This window comes from Verruconis gallopava (assembly GCF_000836295.1).
Source record: "Verruconis gallopava strain CBS 43764 unplaced genomic scaffold supercont1.42, whole genome shotgun sequence".
Classification (NCBI taxonomy): Eukaryota; Fungi; Ascomycota; class Dothideomycetes; order Venturiales; family Sympoventuriaceae; genus Verruconis; species Verruconis gallopava.
Genome location: NW_015622178.1, coordinates 58,552 through 74,518, shown reverse-complemented (window position 1 = coordinate 74,518; position 15,967 = coordinate 58,552). Strand labels below are relative to the sequence as shown.

Sequence of the window (15,967 nt, the reverse complement as noted above, 5' to 3'; positions counted from 1 at the left end):
ACATCGTCCCCCACGGTTGTGCAAACGCCCGCAATCACTTCTTCAGACCGTGTTTTGACGCGTCTCAGCACCCCATCCTACTCGAGATGACGAAAGACAGATGTCTCCTGCCACCGTCAATAACCTGAACGAGCACCTTGCCTGGTTGTTGCGCGAAAAGCCATTCACGCCTCCGCCGCCACCTGTCGTGTCTTCTTCCGACGTATATCACGAGGATGGTCGTGAGAGATCCTCGGGCTCTTCCACTGGACAAGCTGCAAGTCTGACGGTCGCTGCCGTGCATAGTCCCCCAAGAGATACAAACGGAGGACAAGCCGGGGGTTTAGAGATGGCCCGGCTGAGGGCTGCGCCGACGTCCGCTTCGAAGCCGCGACTTCTTCTCGGCGGAGAGAAACGAAGCGAAAGCGCTTCGAACGGTAAATACGTATGGTCTTGTTCGAAATTAAAGGAACTAATCCGTTCCTAGGACGGCAGAAGCTAGCGAGTTCCAGCTCACCTTCCGGCTCGCCGGTTTCCAGGATTCGTTCCACGCCCGTGGCGACGAAGAACACGGCCGCTTTGGACGCTGCAGACGTAGTCTCGTTAGATCTTACCGGCCACTTCAGTCCAAAAACCGTGCGCAGGAAAAGAAAGAGCGAGGAGATAACTCATCCGTGCTCGCCCAGCCGCTCGCGCAGATCACCCAAGGTTGCACGAACGTTGGCGGCAGCATCGGGGGACGAAGGTTTCACTTCGATCGATGATGTATACCCGAATGAACCTCCGCCGCCATACGCAACATTGGCGCCTGGGTCACAGACGCCGCGCGGCGCGTTTGCCCCAGTGCAATGCCTCAAATCCCCACCCGTTCATCCGTCTCCGTTTGTTGAGGCTACGGACGAGGAGATAGAGCAGGCAATAGCATTCGAAGAAGAGATGCAAGTGATGGAGTCTCCTACGAGGCCTCAGAGGGTGGTTGTCTCACCCGCGGTCAAATCGAAAACGCCGGTGTCGAGCAGCACTGCTCGCAAAAGAATAATTGCAGATTCGGATGATGAAGGTTCACCTGACAAATCCCTCAAGACTCTGACCCCTGTCGCATCGACAGCACACCTGACTGAAGACGATGAAACCCTGCTCAGGAAAGTGCTTGAGCTGACAGATACTCCGATCACGCTCGCAGAGCGCCGCCTGATCAGAGAAAGAGAGGAACTGGTGCCGCAGCAAATGGCTTACGTAGAATTGCACGACGAAGTCTCGCCCGAGCTTCAAAGAAAGCTGGTCATGAACAAGAATCAGCTTGACGCCTTGAAGCAGCTCGTGGAAACGCGTATCATGCATGCAAGACACACGGCAAAAAAGACGGAGCTTCAGAATCAGATGATGGCGGCTATTCGCGAGGGTATTGATCTATCCATTGAGGACCAGGCGAACAACAGGAAGCTCAAGGAGCTGATCAAGCAAAACGAGATAGACATGCTTCAAGTCCTGAAGGTGCCGGGCCTCTATGGCACTCTTGGAGAACTACTCTTAGGCTCTAACCGGGCTCCAGTTCAGGTCAAGTCGACGCAGCCCCCTTCGGCAATTCTGCAGTCTCGAGACGTGATTCCTGAATCGAGCGTCGTCTCTAGTGCTTCAAGGATCAAGCAGACTCAAGCAAATCCGCGATATAGCCCGTCGAAGAATGCTTTTGCAGGCGCCCAATGGAGCATGAAGCCGGACGAGCCCCTTTTTAGACCTGGCAGCCAGACTAGTCAGACAATGCTCAAGGCTAGCACAAGCACCACGTCCAACGGGTTGGCTGGCAGAAGTAATACTGATGGTTTATCGGGGAATGAGAAGAGAATCGAGACTCAAATGCGACCGCCGAGGCCTGCTATGGCACAGGCTAGTGCTTCAAAACTCAATGAGCGACCGTCCATGTCGGGCAGAGCGACTCCCACGTCTTTGCCCTTTAAGAAGCCGACCGTCCCGATTGAGTTTGATGAGAACGATTTTGATGACGATGAAGTTCTATTTGCAAATAACATGGGAACCCCACCGAGGCAAATAGCATCGGAGGAAGACGATTTTGAGTTTCCCGAGGAAGACATGCTCCAAGCAGACGATTTTGACAACTGCGATACCAGTCTGCCTTCCATGGAAGCTCGAGTTCCAAAGACACTACCTGGTTCAGTCCAAAATGATGGAGCTGGATCCAACCCGTTCGTAACGAACAAGCCAGCGAAAAAGCAATCGACCACTTTGGAAGGACCTCTCATGCAGCACCCGTGGTCGAAGGAGGTGAAGGCCAAACTCAAAGATGTCTTCAGGCTGAAGGGTTTTCGGCCGAACCAGCTTGAGACCATCAATGCTACCCTGGCTGGGAAAGACGTGTTCGTTCTCATGCCCACCGGTGGTGGCAAGTCTCTATGCTACCAACTTCCGGCTGTGGTGACGTCGGGAAAAACACGAGGTGTCACCGTAGTCGTTTCGCCACTCTTGAGTCTCATGGAGGACCAGGTTCAGCACCTTCGCAAACTTCACGTTCAAGCCCTTTACCTCAACGGCGAATGCAGCAGTGAGCAACGCAACATGATATTCGAGGCGTTCAGGGAAAATCGGCCCCACGACTTCATCCAAGTTCTATACGTCACGCCAGAAATGCTGAGTAGCAGTCGCAGTGTAGTGAACGCTTTGGAACGACTGCACCAGCGTGGTTTCCTGGCAAGGCTGGTAATCGATGAAGCTCATTGTGTCAGCCAGTGGGGTCACGACTTTCGGCCAGACTACAAGCAGCTAGGTGAATTTCGACGGCGCTTCAAAGGTGTCCCGGTAATGGCATTGACCGCCACGGCGACAGAAAACGTCAAGCTTGATGTCATACATAACCTCGGTATGACAAACTGCGAGCAATACAAGCAGAGCTTCAATCGACCTAACCTCCATTATCACGTGCTTAAAAAGGAAAAAGGTGTCCTGAACGAAATCGCCAAACTGATAAAGGAGAAGTACAGGCAGAAATGCGGAATTGTATATTGCTACTCGAGGAAGAACTGCGAGAAGGTAGCCGAGGATTTGCGCGATAAGTACAACATCAGAGCACAACATTACCACGCCGGGATGGAATCCAGTGAGAAGAAAGAAATTCAGAGAGACTGGCAGGAGGGACGCTGTCATGTTATTGTCGCAACGATTGCTTTCGGTATGGGCATCGACAAGCCAGACGTTCGCTTCGTCATTCATCACACGCTCCCAAAATCGCTCGAAGGTTACTATCAAGAGACAGGCAGAGCTGGTAGAGACGGCCTTGTTTCAGGTTGCTACTTGTTCTACAATTACGGCGACACAAACTCAATGAAAAGGCAGATCCGAGATGGAGAGGGCAGTCAGGAGCAGAAAGCCAGACAGTACCGCATGTTGAACGACGTTGTGGCATTCTGCGACAACAGGGCAGACTGCCGTCGTGCGCAGGTCTTGAGATACTTCAACGAGGCCTTCAACGTGGCTGACTGTAATGACACCTGCGACAATTGTTCATCGAAGGCGACTTTTGTGGAACAAGATTTCACTGACATTGCATCCGCTGCGTGCCGTCTCCTTCTAGCTTTGAAAGACGAGAAGGTCACAATGAGGCAATGCATCGAGCTCCTTCGAGGAACTAAGACGAAGGGCATTGCCGAGAGATACAGGCGACTTGATGGTGCCGGTGCCGCCCGTGGTGTCGATATAGGCGAGGTTGAGCGACTTTTCCACCGCCTCGTTGTCGAGGGAGCGATTTTCGAGTACAACGAGATGAACAATGCTGGTTTCCCGCTCGAATACATCACGGTAAGCCGCTATTCTTTACCAACATCAGGAATGCTAATGTCTTTAGGCTGGTCGCAATATCAGGCAATTCATTGAAGGGAAGAGGGATCTCCGCTTGAACATACGTGTGTCACCGAACAAGAGAGCACCCCTCACGAAACCAAAGAGCAAGTCGAAAAAGCAGGCAATCAACGAAACAGATAGCGCGATAAGTCGCACCGACTTCGCATCAACCTATGTCTCCTCACCTATCCGCCATTCGACGAGTGTTAAAAAGGGGCGAAAACAGAGCTACATCGACATCGAGGCAGAAGGCGACGAGACCGAGAGCGACGATGCGTTTGATCCAGTCCAGCAGCTTCATCCCAACGGATACAGCCGTGATTCGTTTGTCGTTGACGACGACGATGAAGATGAAGATTACGTCGACGATGACGAAGTGATCGTAAAGAGCAGGTCTGGCTACAGAAACTCGAAATCTCGTTCAGTCGGCCCGCCCATCACTGGAGATGCGGTTATGGACTCACTGGAGCCGAGCCGCAGAGAGTTCGTGAACGAGTTCGTCGCCAACGCTCGTCATCTTGGAAGTTCGATCATGATAAGCAAGTCCTTGCGCAATCAGCCGTTCTCTGACACCATTCTCAGAGAGGTGGCCATCAAGAACATCAAAGGCAAGGATCAGATGCTTCGCATCGACGGCGTCAGACCGGAAATGGTGGCGGCCTACGGAGACAAGTATTTGAAGATCTTGCGAAATCTCGAGGACTTGTACCGTGACACAGGTCGTGCTTACGAAGAAAAGCCATACGACCCAAATCACCGTGTCACTGAAGTTGTTGACCTCTGCGACAGCGAGGACGATGACGCTGAGTATGGCGAGGCTCTTGAGCTCGATGATTTTGATGACGAGGAAGACGAGGACACGGGTCCGAGCAGTTATTTCGCGAAAGCGCCGCCGCCAGCCCACGACTCTCAAAACATGGCAGCAAAGAGATGGCAAGAACAATACGACGCACTCCAGGCATCCGGCCCCCCTGCACGTCAAAGTTCTTCACGTGAGATGAGTGGGAAGAAGCCCAAGTCGCCGATCAGACGGAAGGCTTCATATGCTACTTCGAGGAAGGCTTCAGGCGGGAAACCTGCGTGGCTGCAGAAGAAGTTTGCCGGCGCGACTGGTGGGACTCAAAGAAAAGGCATAGCCAAGAAGAGAAAATCGAATGAGAGCAATACACGAGCAACGATAAGCACGGGCGGGGGCTCGAGAGGTTCAGCCGGCGCTGGTCCCGTTCGTGGTGGGATTGGACTGATGCCGACGTGACATTTACGTGACGGTCTGAAGATTAAATGCTGCTTGCACATTGTGGAGCTGTAGACATGGCGCACTCTCAGGAGTCTAGGATTGCTGATAACGGAGAAAAGGAGTGAGAAAAAACAAGAGTTAGAAACTTGAGCATTGAATCTAAACATGCTGTATCACCGTTTGCACGGCCTCTCTGTGCGGAAATCAATGGGTTGTTTTCCAAAGTGACGCACGAACGGCATGCCGGCCAGGTTCGAGTCTCTCAAATGCTCGTAGTCAAAAAATGCATGGTAGCATAAATCTTTTTTGGTGATCTTCCTCTTTTCGGTCGGTCCTCTAGAAAAGCCATGTCTCGAAAGGATACGCATGTAAGATCTTTTCACATGTTTCCCCCCGGCCCTTGTTCTACATCAAGAGGGCAACCAACCGCGTATAGTTAATGCAGTCAGCCTATGCATAGTTCTGAGTCGAATCGATCAATCAAAGCCATTCCTGCCTCTCAGTGCGCCAGCCCATGCATATGCAGAAGATGCCCGAGAGAGGAGAAATCCAAGACCGAGTCAATCTCATCTTAGCTTGAGACATTCTGCCGCAGAGCATATACCATTACTTCATTTTCTTAGCAGCCAGCAGGCAAGATTCAAGCAACGTAGCCTAGTGCCTCCAGTTCTTTCCTCACCCCATCTTCTGTCGCAATCTTTTTCACTTGAGTGTCCTCAAGCTTCTCTCCACTTGCCTGCCTCATCTTCAACTCTTCAATAGCACGAATCTTCTTTAGCAAACTTCTGATCTTTTTACCCTGTTCACCACTTGGCCCACCGCTTCCAGGGCTTGTGACAGTGACATCCGGAGGTGGATTCGTTTCCTGTTGCTGCCCGGCAGGTGGTACTTGGAGGGCCGGTCCGGGAGCGTCGCGCAAATTTGGCTGCGCACGAGAGCCACCCCGTGACGATTGACCATTAACGTACGAGTCACCTCTTTCCCTTCTAGATTGGCTGATTCCTCTATCTTGTCGTTGAGGTGAACGTCCATGATAGTTGTTATGTTCAAGCCCACTCCTGTTTCTCTGGTGATGTGGGTTCCCACCAGCTCGTCGCTCCGGACTCCGCGACATTGCCCTAGGCCCTTTGGGCACGTTCTCCAGGCCTTCGATCTCAAGTTTGCTCTCCCTCTCGGCGAGCTCTTTGGCCTTCTTCGCCTCGCGCTTCTTTTTGTTCTTTAAGGCTGCTTTGCTTAGTCCTTCGTTGCCATCAGCGCCTTCGCCAGTTCCCATAAGGCTTACTCCCCCACCTGGTGCAGCACCAGGAGGCAGCTGCTGATCAACTGGCTCTGCCCCGGGAACAAATCGCCTTGACTTTCCGAACCCGTTAATGTTCCCTCCCGTAGTGCCAGCAGCGCTGATGCCATTACTAGCTGTGTATGCAGCGCCGCCCTCGTCCTCGCGTTTGAATGCGAGAGGCGTGCTGGTTCCTCTTGCACCAGGTGGTCTATAAGCACCTACAGGCTTACTCGGTGCTTTCTTTTTGGCCAGGTACTCTAGTGCACTTGGGTGCGGCTTCGGCACGTGACCAACTGGATCTGCTGGCAACAAAAACGTGTCGACGCTCTGTGGCCTCCACGTAACATGATACAGCTCATTCATATCCTCGTTGTACATAACGCCACCTCCCACATGCCATATCCTTACGCCATTGTCGACTCTGAGTCGAGGACTGGTCGTGGCTGTAAGAATATGCATGCCGTCTGGACTCCACTCGCACACTGATGCGTTGCTCGCCTCAATGGTGCAAACTTTGGCGTAGTTTTTCTCCAGGTCATAAATATCCATCAAGCCAGCAAGATTGCCAAAGCCGGCAATAAGCACAAAACGGCCATGAGGGGAGAAGAGAATTGTGTTTCGCGGAGCAAGCGGAAAACTGTGAGTAGCCACAGCCCTGGCGTTGAAGATTGTTGTCTTTGCAGGCATATAACCGTAGACTACTCCAAACTCTTTGCCATTAGGCGACCAGGATACATCGTGGATCGGGCCTTCCTTGTCTGCGAGCCGACATGGTTAGTATAACTCGTTCTGCTGTCGCGCGGGCAAATTCTACATTCAAAGTCCACATACCTAATGTTATCCTGGAATCAAAGCCGCCATTGGCACTCAGAATATACATAGTTGTCTCGCCGTAATAGCTCTTGTTGCTCTTGTCCACATCCGTTTGCGCGAGGACAATCAAACTGCTACCTGGCTCATTCCATTTGAATTGGACCTTGTCGCCCTTGAAAAATGTCTTTTGGCTGACAGGCACATTGAAATGCGGCACATTAAAGACTTTTACGGCTGCAGGCTGTCCCTTGCGCTCGGGCACGAAAACAGCAACTGAATGCGTCTTGCCCGGCGCAACAGCGAAGTCTGTGACGCCCTCGACTCGTAACTTGTTCCACACCGTCTTCAGATCACCGGATTCGTAGAATTGAACCTCGTTCGTTACAACACGGGCGCAGTATTTTTCGTCCGACGTATACTGCAGATTCCATCCCGTCTGACTACGCTGCACAAACGAGCCAACCGTTGCACGCTCACCTGAATCGCTGGCTGTGTCGTCAACTGTACGCCACACCTTGAGGTTCTTGGTGGCATTCCCTTCAGCATCCTTTGATGGCCGCTGCCATGTGATGATGTATGTGCCAAAGGGCGAGAAGCCCAACTCAAAGACGTTCTCGGCCGGGAGCGTGGTGATTTCGTGACCGACGAAGGCGTCAATAACAGTGACCCTAGAGTGGTCTGAAGTCAGGTACTGTTATTTTGAGGATGGCGGAAGAAGGCACTTACTTCTCAGGCGAGGCCCAAGCAAAGAGCTTGCCGTCGGGTGAGTAGCAGCAACATCGAAGGTTTCCCTCTGGCCTATTTCCGCATTCACACTCGTTAGTCTCGACTGCTCAGCGCTTCATACGCTTCTGTTTGCGGGGCTTTCACCAGCACCAAAAACGAAGATCAAACATCCGAAACAACGACTATGAAATAAAAAACATACCGCACGAAGCCTGGCAATGGCTCGTACACAGGAGCAGTATTTAAAATACCAATTCCCTTGAGCGTACGGAAAGCCAACTGCGTAGGCTCAGCCATGACTAGCAAAAGTCTAGCTGAGAATGGAAGATCACCCGGAGACAGAAACCTTTACGGCACGTCTACAAAGCACCTCTTAGTGGTCCCTTTGCTTCGAACTTTGGATGTGGTATGCGTCGTTGAGTGGGCGGTGAGGCGGCCGGCTAAGTATTTTTTTCAGCCAACAGGAAAAATATTGGCCTTTCCACTCGACGTTGACAAGGAGGACGAAGCAAATAAAGCTTGGGCGCTCAATCCCGGTGGGAAAGAGTGAGGGGCGGTCGGTAGTTGGACTTTCGTTGGATTGCTGTTGTCACAGGCAAACCACGACGAGCAAGTCGGCGAGCAAGAGACACTGGACAGACTGGGCGCACAGCCAGGAAGAAAGTTGAAGAAGTGGGCTTGAATTGTAGGCGCCTCAGGCGCAAAGGCGCTCAACCTAGACTTTGTCTACGGCTGGTGATTGGTGGCACAAGAACGCCCCATCTGCACTCCACGTGCAACCCGTTGCCTAGCCGCAATCGATACCGAATGTCGGAAATGCAAATGGGCAGACTTGGAAGCTGAGCGGTGCGGAAGCCTTACCAATCTGAATACTGTCAGACTCCACTGGCTCTTCGATGTCACAGAAGGCGAGCACAAGTTGAATCGTGGATTGGCCTGCTGATCTGGCCTATACGCGACTGCAAATCCTGAGTGCAGTGTATGTATGCCATCGGCTGATTGGTGTGAGATGAGATCTAGAGAATTGAATCGATTACTGGCCTTTCGCTTAAATGGAACTGCCGAGCTTGCTGCGTGTGGAGTCCGCTGGGTTCTATTCTGGATGAGGCGGAACGCATAAACAAGATCAGGACTGCGCGTCGCCCTCGAATAAAAATAGCATTGGCCGTCGTTACTAGTCCTTTTGAGGCTGTGGTCAAACGCCGTTCCCTTCTGAACAAGGAAACAAGAGCGTTCCATGCTTTCTTCGGTCCAGCATTGCATTCACGGCCTAGCAGAAAGGAGTAAGTCCAGCACACAAAAGACGTCCGAGACCATCCGAGAACATGGTATGTCTGGGTTGTTTTTAGGCACATTTTGAACATGTCTACTCCGTAGAGCTTTCAGGGGAAAAAATACTTGGCCTTTTTCCACGACAAGTAGACCGAGACGTTAAGACGACAGAACCAGCTTGCCGCTTCTCTGATGTTGCCAATACATACATTAGTATCAGAGTATAGCAGAGATCGGAATGCTACGCTGGGGAAGAAAATACGTTTGGAAAATGGCTCTCGTTCCTGATAGGTCAAGTCGACCCTAATTGCTTCCTATTCGTCTTGATCATGAGGACTATCAAAGATCTGCTGGTCAAAATGTCACGGGCCCGCTGGTGATTAACCCTTTGATGCTGGCGACGAGTTATATTTGTCACGTTCCCTGACATGAAGCAGCTTGGCTCATCTTCAGGGCCGTTGTTCAGCAACGGATACAATGAAACGACTCGGAAGCCATGTTCTGTACAGGTTGCGAATCGCGCTTGTTGGATGGCTTTGTTGGACAAGACGAGGGTGACGACGGGGCACTTTGATCCAAGTTCATCGCAATTCGCGCAAAGTAGTATGCATGCTACACACGAGGACAGTGGCCGTCCCGAAGTCCCCGTTGGTTTTTTTTTTCTTTTTTTTTCTTTTAGGATATCGAGGTGGTGCTGGCTCATAGTTTCTGCAAGTGGCTTAAACTTCTACGCGGCGATCTCGGACGCAGCTACCTCCGTAGTTCGGTCAATTTGTCTCATAACAAATCCATTGGAGTCGAAAGAGCTTGTCGCTCATTTAAGCTGCGAGACTACGTGATCGAAATGCCGACAAGACTACTCATAGCTCAATTGAAGATTAGTGAAACAGGTAGAACTTAGGCAACTACAAAGCTATATGAGGTTGCCCAGCATAGATATTATAAGACACGTGACGGATTGCCCTTGAAGAACGTTGGCTCACAAGAATTGGGAAATTCTTTGTTCTCAAGTAGTTGACTAAGTTAAAGGTGGCGTCTCGAAAGATCAGTGTTTATACATTAATATTCTTCTATAGACTGTGCTAAAGCTGGGTATATACTTTTTCCTCATTCCTTCAATCTTATAGCAATGCCATGTTTGCCGAGGCTGTCCATCGTTCTGCTCTCTAGGAGCGATTGGGTCTATAATTTTGCAGCCTTGGATCTTCCATGACCTTATCATAGAATCCCAATCTGCTTCCACCGATGTTGCTGCTTACCTCAAGCATTTCATCAATCGGACTCGGGCTATTACGTTGTTGCTTGCTTATCTCAAAGCCTTTGTAATTGTAGTTGAAATTGTAGTTGTAATTGTAGTTGTAGTTGTAATCAAAGTAGGGCTCTGGGCTTACGGAGATGTTATTCGTTCTCGGATTTTCGTTTTGGCGTTGGCTCACGCCATTGTACACGGTTGGTCCAGGGCTGCCATACCCGTTCTTCGGTGTTGACATTGTATAGCCGTCGTTTGTGCCATTGTTATTACTTGAGCTGTTGCGTTTCGTGGATCCCACCGGCATCGCGGGTGCTACGGGCATCGATGCAGATGGTATCCTTGCAGCGGCGTAGCTAACTATTATAGAGCCATTGCTGTACTGGCTCATCGTGTTTTGTGTTTTCCTCTGCAAGCGAACGGCTTCTATGGTGCTTTCATCGATGCCAGCCATACTTCCATTGCTCTGCCTAGAGACTCTCACAGGCGGGCCACTCTTTCGCTTAATGACCACTTCCTGCGGAACGGCCAACCCTTGGACTCTCTGATCAAAGAGTATCGGCTGGTCGAAGTATGACATTTGTGGTAGATCTGCATCTGATGGCTCGCTGCTTAGCCTTCCCCTATTCCGGTCAATGAAGTCCCACGAACTTATCGGACGCCTAGCGCCCCCTTTATCAGATTGTTGCCTTCGGCGGCGGAATAGGAGAAAAACTACAGCCGTGATCGCTCCAACAGCAACGAGACCACCGCCAACCACGCCACCGATGATGGATGGGTTGACTTTGGTAGACTGTTGGTCGGTAGCTAGCGCTGCACCTGGGAGACCGCCGTTGTTGATTGCGTTGAGTGTGCCGGTAGACGTAGATGTGGAACTCGTTTTGGATTCCAATGTTTGAGATTGTGAAGGTGGTAAAGAGATGGGCTGCGGCTGAGAGTGCGGAGGAGCGATTGTTTGTGCATTCGAAGATGTCGGCTGCAGCATGAATGTCATCATCGAATTAGGAGACTGAGATATAGGTGTCGCTGTGGATAATGTCAACAGTCCCGCAGCACCTTTAGAGGAGCTTTGAGTTGACGAAACTTCTGATGAAGCTGAAACGACGTTAATGGTGAAAGTGGTTGGCGATTGCGCAGCAGTTAGCGCACTAGCCAATACAAATGGTGCATTAATCGCTGTGGTCATGGATGAAGTTTTCGAAGAGCTGTTGCTCGGCGCGATTGAGATGCTTATAGTGGAAGCAGCTGAGCGGAAGGTCTGTGGAGGCAGAGGTGATGATACTGCGATGCCAACTGACTGGCTTGATGCTGTCGGTGCGTTGAAAGGTGCTACGAATGTGGATGTTGAGGATGAAAGCATAAGTGCAGACTGTGTTGATCCTGAGCTCAGGATTAACGAAGTTGTTGTAGTATTGGTGATTGAAATGTTGAGTGTCGACAACGAAGTTGACGATGGGATGGAATGAGTCTGTGAATCGGTTGGAGATATAGAACTTGCGATACTCTCTGTTATCGTTGTCGTCGTCGTTTTCGTAATGACATCCACTTCCGCTCTCTTAAGCAGAGTCGTGTAAAGTATTGTTGTGACTTCAGTAAGTGATGTACTGATCTTACTTGATGCGATTGCAGTGCTGCTGGTGCAGATGCGTAGCTGTCCACTCGACGCAACAAGTTGGGCTAGCTGGTTCTCAAGTATGGGATCGGAACAAACGGTTCGCGCTGTGTTAAGGAACGACGCAAAACTGGCTTGACAGTCGGTTGAGCAGATTGTCAAGATACCATTCGCTGTGCAACCTGGAATTTCGACGTCCAATATCGAGGCGCATTCGGTCGATGCAGACTTCAGAGGTATTGCTCCAAGCTCCTGTAAAGAAACTCCAGAAACGAGTGGCACAACCGTCATCACCATCAAGGAAACAGAAGTTTTCCGTCGACGCTTCGCCTTGGACATGATGCCAACTGATTTAGAGGTGCGGAGCATGTGCTCACTTCACACGGGCTGGCGTTGAGTGTCAGGATGGGCAAAGATGAAATGTAGATCGTACGTGATAGCTCATTGGACTTTCAAGATTGATCAAAAACAGGTCCTGCCCTACATCTTTCCTGAATGAGCGTAATATGAAAACATTAAGATGTGCGCAATGATAGTGACATAGAGAAAAGAGAATAGAAGAATGTCAGAACGCACGCAACACTTCCAACTGTAAGTCAAGTTGGCTCCTGTAGGTAGCCACGAACTTTTAACCCATGAAGTGTTCCACATCGAATGCGCGGAAGTCTTTGCGACATCCCGAGCTGGCTAGTACGTCAAAATGCTTTAGTCCATTCTTTTCGGGGTTGCCATCAACAGGCTGCTGGAACTTCATTGGTGTCACTCCAGTTTGTAGCAAGGCTGGTAGCCTTGCCTAGTGTTCAACCCCTGGTGTTGAAACGACGAATCCCTGTTTGAGGCTGCAAGTGACCCCGCACCTCTCAACATTCAAAGAATACCAAGATGGAAACCATCAGGTGGAGCCATTCGAATGCTTGCTCTTGATTCACAAAACTGCAGGAACAGCCTCAGCCGAGAATTTTTTCTTTCTTTTCCCGGCGGACCATGCTTGAGCAGTACGTAAGCGAGGGATCCAAGATTTCCCTCGACATAAGTGAGGGCAATTGATAAGCTCGCTTGGAATAAGGGGCTATCACAAGCCCACGGCGAGTCGCCCATCCATCACAAAAACGTTGTGGGAGAAACCAGCCATCCAAAATGAAGAAAAGACAAGTCTAAGTAAACATGGAGGTCGTGTGAGCTCATGGAGCAAGTCGTTTTGCCGCCCCTAAGTAGAGAGCCGAGATCGACGGCGAAACACTAAGAAACGTTCAGCAAACCAGATGCATACCGTACGCGACGTCTATGATGCGACATTACCTGTCACCTCCCAAGGCCTACCTTCGCTGGCGGGTACAGTCAAAAGCCTCGCTTGCAGTTGGGAGACTACCAGATACCAGGAAGTGTGCCTCCGTGCCATGATGCCTCTTGGCAACGCCAACCTCATGGATAAGAGCGAGGGGGGCCAGAAAACCACGAGGTCTGTTCTATCTGGACTGTTTACAGACCTGGTGCTGGTCCAGGATCGGCAACGGCACAGATCAGAAACAGTCTGGAAGAATTGTGAGCGTTACAAACAATCACGGCGATGAATGTCATGCATAACAAGTAACAGCACGTTATGTACGTATGCCAACGATTCTCACTGGTATTGAGGCAGTCCTGTGCGCGAGCTGTGTAGCAAAACTGTGGACAAGCCGTTGCTTCATCGCTCGTCGGGTGTGGACGATGAGCCTGCAACAACTGTCTGATGCGTTAGAATAATGAAACAGATGAGCTGCTGGGATACTGAATGAAGTCTAGTCTCGCAGATGATGAAACATGAGCCCTGGAAACTGCTCAGGTACCTGGCAGCCGTTGGTGACAGGTTCTGGTTGATCGGAAACACTAGATCAGGCAGACTTTTTTATGCCTTAGGCATACTTTCCTATTTCGCGGCACCGTGTACAAACGTGATCAAGATAGAACTAACGCACCATCGAGAATGCCGCACCGTCCACGGTCCATCCAAATAAATTAGACATGACAGGTTCTGGCATATCTGGATGCTGGACATGTCGCCTTCGACGCAAGAAATGCGACAATGTGCGTCCAGTATGTGGCAAATGCAGGAGTCTGGATATTGTCTGCCACTTCTCGAGCCAGAAACCCGAATGGATGACCCATCATCTCAAAAGACGGGAGATGATGGATAAAATCAGGCTTGAGATCAGACAAAATGCAATCGGCCGCAAGGAGAGAAACCAAGTGGCAGCAAATCCGAAGCATATGTTGCAACGCCCCATGGGTCAGCTTGTTGTTAATCTCGATCACTTCGCCGAAACTCTTGAGGGCTCAAGCAGAGTTTCCCAGTGCCCAGTAGATCCTTTAACCATGATTCACAAAGAAAAGTGAGTGAACGTGTTTGACTAGAATGCATGCGACTTTTACTGCCACCCAGCTCAGAAACTCTCCTACGGTTCTTCGCTTCCTGCATCAAAAGAATATTGCATCCAAGCCATGGACAACCGGTGCTAGTGATCTCAATATCGAGACAGATGCAATCATGAAGTACTTGGACCACATCTTTCCCTTTTTATTTCCTCATTGCAGGCCATCGCTGTTCGAAACAGGAAGAAGCTGGATACTTGCTCTGCTAAGGGAAAGCAAGTTCGCATATCATTCTGTGCTCGGCTTGACGTCATTTTTTTTTACTCTAGCATTGACCGATGTATATTCAGGGACATATGCAGACTGCACTGATCAACTTTGGGCAAGACTGGATCGCGATATACACGAATGCTTTCAAAGCATTCAAAATGACTTACTTGCTCTTTGCGCCCCAAAAATTGACGTCACAGTGTGCGAGAAGGTATATTTAATGGGAAGCATCATCAATTTCATTGTTTTCGAATGCGCGCTAGGACAATCAGCGGGCTGGATGGTGCACCTGCCTCCAGCAATTGCCCTCTTCAAGGACTTGCTTAACAGACCCGGGAGAGGAGAGCCCAAGATGCGCTCCACACTCCTTGCTATCGGGCCCCCAATATGGTATAAAGCGGAAAACGAAACTTATATTTGGAGTCCTGAACAAGCTGGCTTTCGCTTCTTCGCCGCGCTACTGGTGTTTTGTGATATTATTGCCAGCACAGCACTTCGAAAGGCACCGCAGCTCACTATGTATCACGATACAGTCCTTGATTCAGGCGATAATGGAGCACCCGTTTTAGGTTTTACCCAAATTCGGCTCTCTGCGATAGTGGGATGCCCAAGTTCTGTTCTCCAAGCTATTGGTCAGATTGCGACGTTGGATAGCTGGAAAGCCGAACAAAGCGCCATGAATGATGACGTGCAATCAGAGTTATTCGAGCGCTCTTCTTCCATCTCCTTATCCTTGGCCAATGCTGAGGCACGATTGGAGCTCAATCACTTAGAATCAGCTCCTCACTCTGATCCCCTCCTTCCCTTTCGATCATATGCTGTCCGAGTCACCACAGCATCACCGTATAGGATTACTACCTCCGTCTGGATTAGTGCTGCTCAAATATACCTATCCTTGGTTGTGAATGGCTTTAGGTGGTCCGATGCCTCCATCCATGATCTCGTGGCCAATATTCTGCGATTGATTCCATTAATCCCTTCCAACGAATTTCGAACATTAGCATGGCCACTCTGTGTTGCTGGCTGTCTGGCTTCACAAAGTCAAGAGAGTTATTTTCGTGAAATTTTCGCTACTAAGAAGATTCTTGAGATCATTGGCTCGCCGAAGGAAGCCATTCGAGTGGTGGAAAAAGTCTGGAAAAGCAGGTCTAATATCGATGAAAAGACTTGGAGCCTTGCCTCCTGCCTTGGCATTCTCGGCAATCCTTTGCTTTTAATATAAACTCTACTCCGGTGAATGAGCTAAATATTGACTCAGCAAGCGAATCAGCAGACATCGGACTTTTGAGCACTAGTCCACATCAGGGTGGGCCGCGCGCGCAGCCAGAA

At 50.3% G+C, this 15,967-nt stretch overlaps 4 protein-coding genes across 4 annotated transcripts; 2 read left to right on the top strand and 2 right to left on the bottom strand.

Annotated features, from left to right (window-relative positions):
* Positions 1–26: 26 nt before the first annotated feature.
* On the top strand, positions 27–5,392 carry PV09_08512 (uncharacterized protein). The gene is made up of 3 exons (XM_016362428.1): positions 27–416; positions 467–3,789; positions 3,836–5,392. Exons 1-3 carry the CDS (start codon positions 101–103, stop codon positions 5,084–5,086), a joined length of 4,890 nt encoding a protein of 1,629 aa, XP_016209713.1. The 5' UTR covers positions 27–100; the 3' UTR covers positions 5,087–5,392.
* On the bottom strand, positions 5,137–8,519 carry PV09_08511 (uncharacterized protein). Its single transcript, XM_016362427.1, has 4 exons — positions 8,089–8,519; positions 7,887–7,958; positions 7,179–7,828; positions 5,137–7,105 (listed from the first exon to the last, which is right to left on the bottom strand). The coding sequence occupies exons 1-4, from the start codon at positions 8,181–8,183 to the stop codon at positions 5,709–5,711; spliced, it is 2,214 nt and encodes a 737-aa protein (XP_016209712.1). The 5' UTR covers positions 8,184–8,519; the 3' UTR covers positions 5,137–5,708.
* A 1,690-nt stretch (positions 8,520–10,209) lies between these two features.
* On the bottom strand, positions 10,210–13,834 carry PV09_08510 (uncharacterized protein). Its single transcript, XM_016362426.1, has 2 exons — positions 13,319–13,834; positions 10,210–13,258 (listed from the first exon to the last, which is right to left on the bottom strand). The coding sequence occupies exon 2, from the start codon at positions 12,386–12,388 to the stop codon at positions 10,325–10,327; it is 2,064 nt and encodes a 687-aa protein (XP_016209711.1). The 5' UTR covers positions 12,389–13,258; positions 13,319–13,834; the 3' UTR covers positions 10,210–10,324.
* Positions 13,835–14,411: 577 nt separating this feature from the next.
* PV09_08509 (uncharacterized protein) lies at positions 14,412–15,860 on the top strand (the record flags this gene model as incomplete). Its single annotated transcript, XM_016362425.1, has 1 exon — positions 14,412–15,860. One exon carries the CDS (start codon positions 14,412–14,414, stop codon positions 15,858–15,860), a length of 1,449 nt encoding a protein of 482 aa, XP_016209710.1.
* Positions 15,861–15,967: the final 107 nt, after the last annotated feature.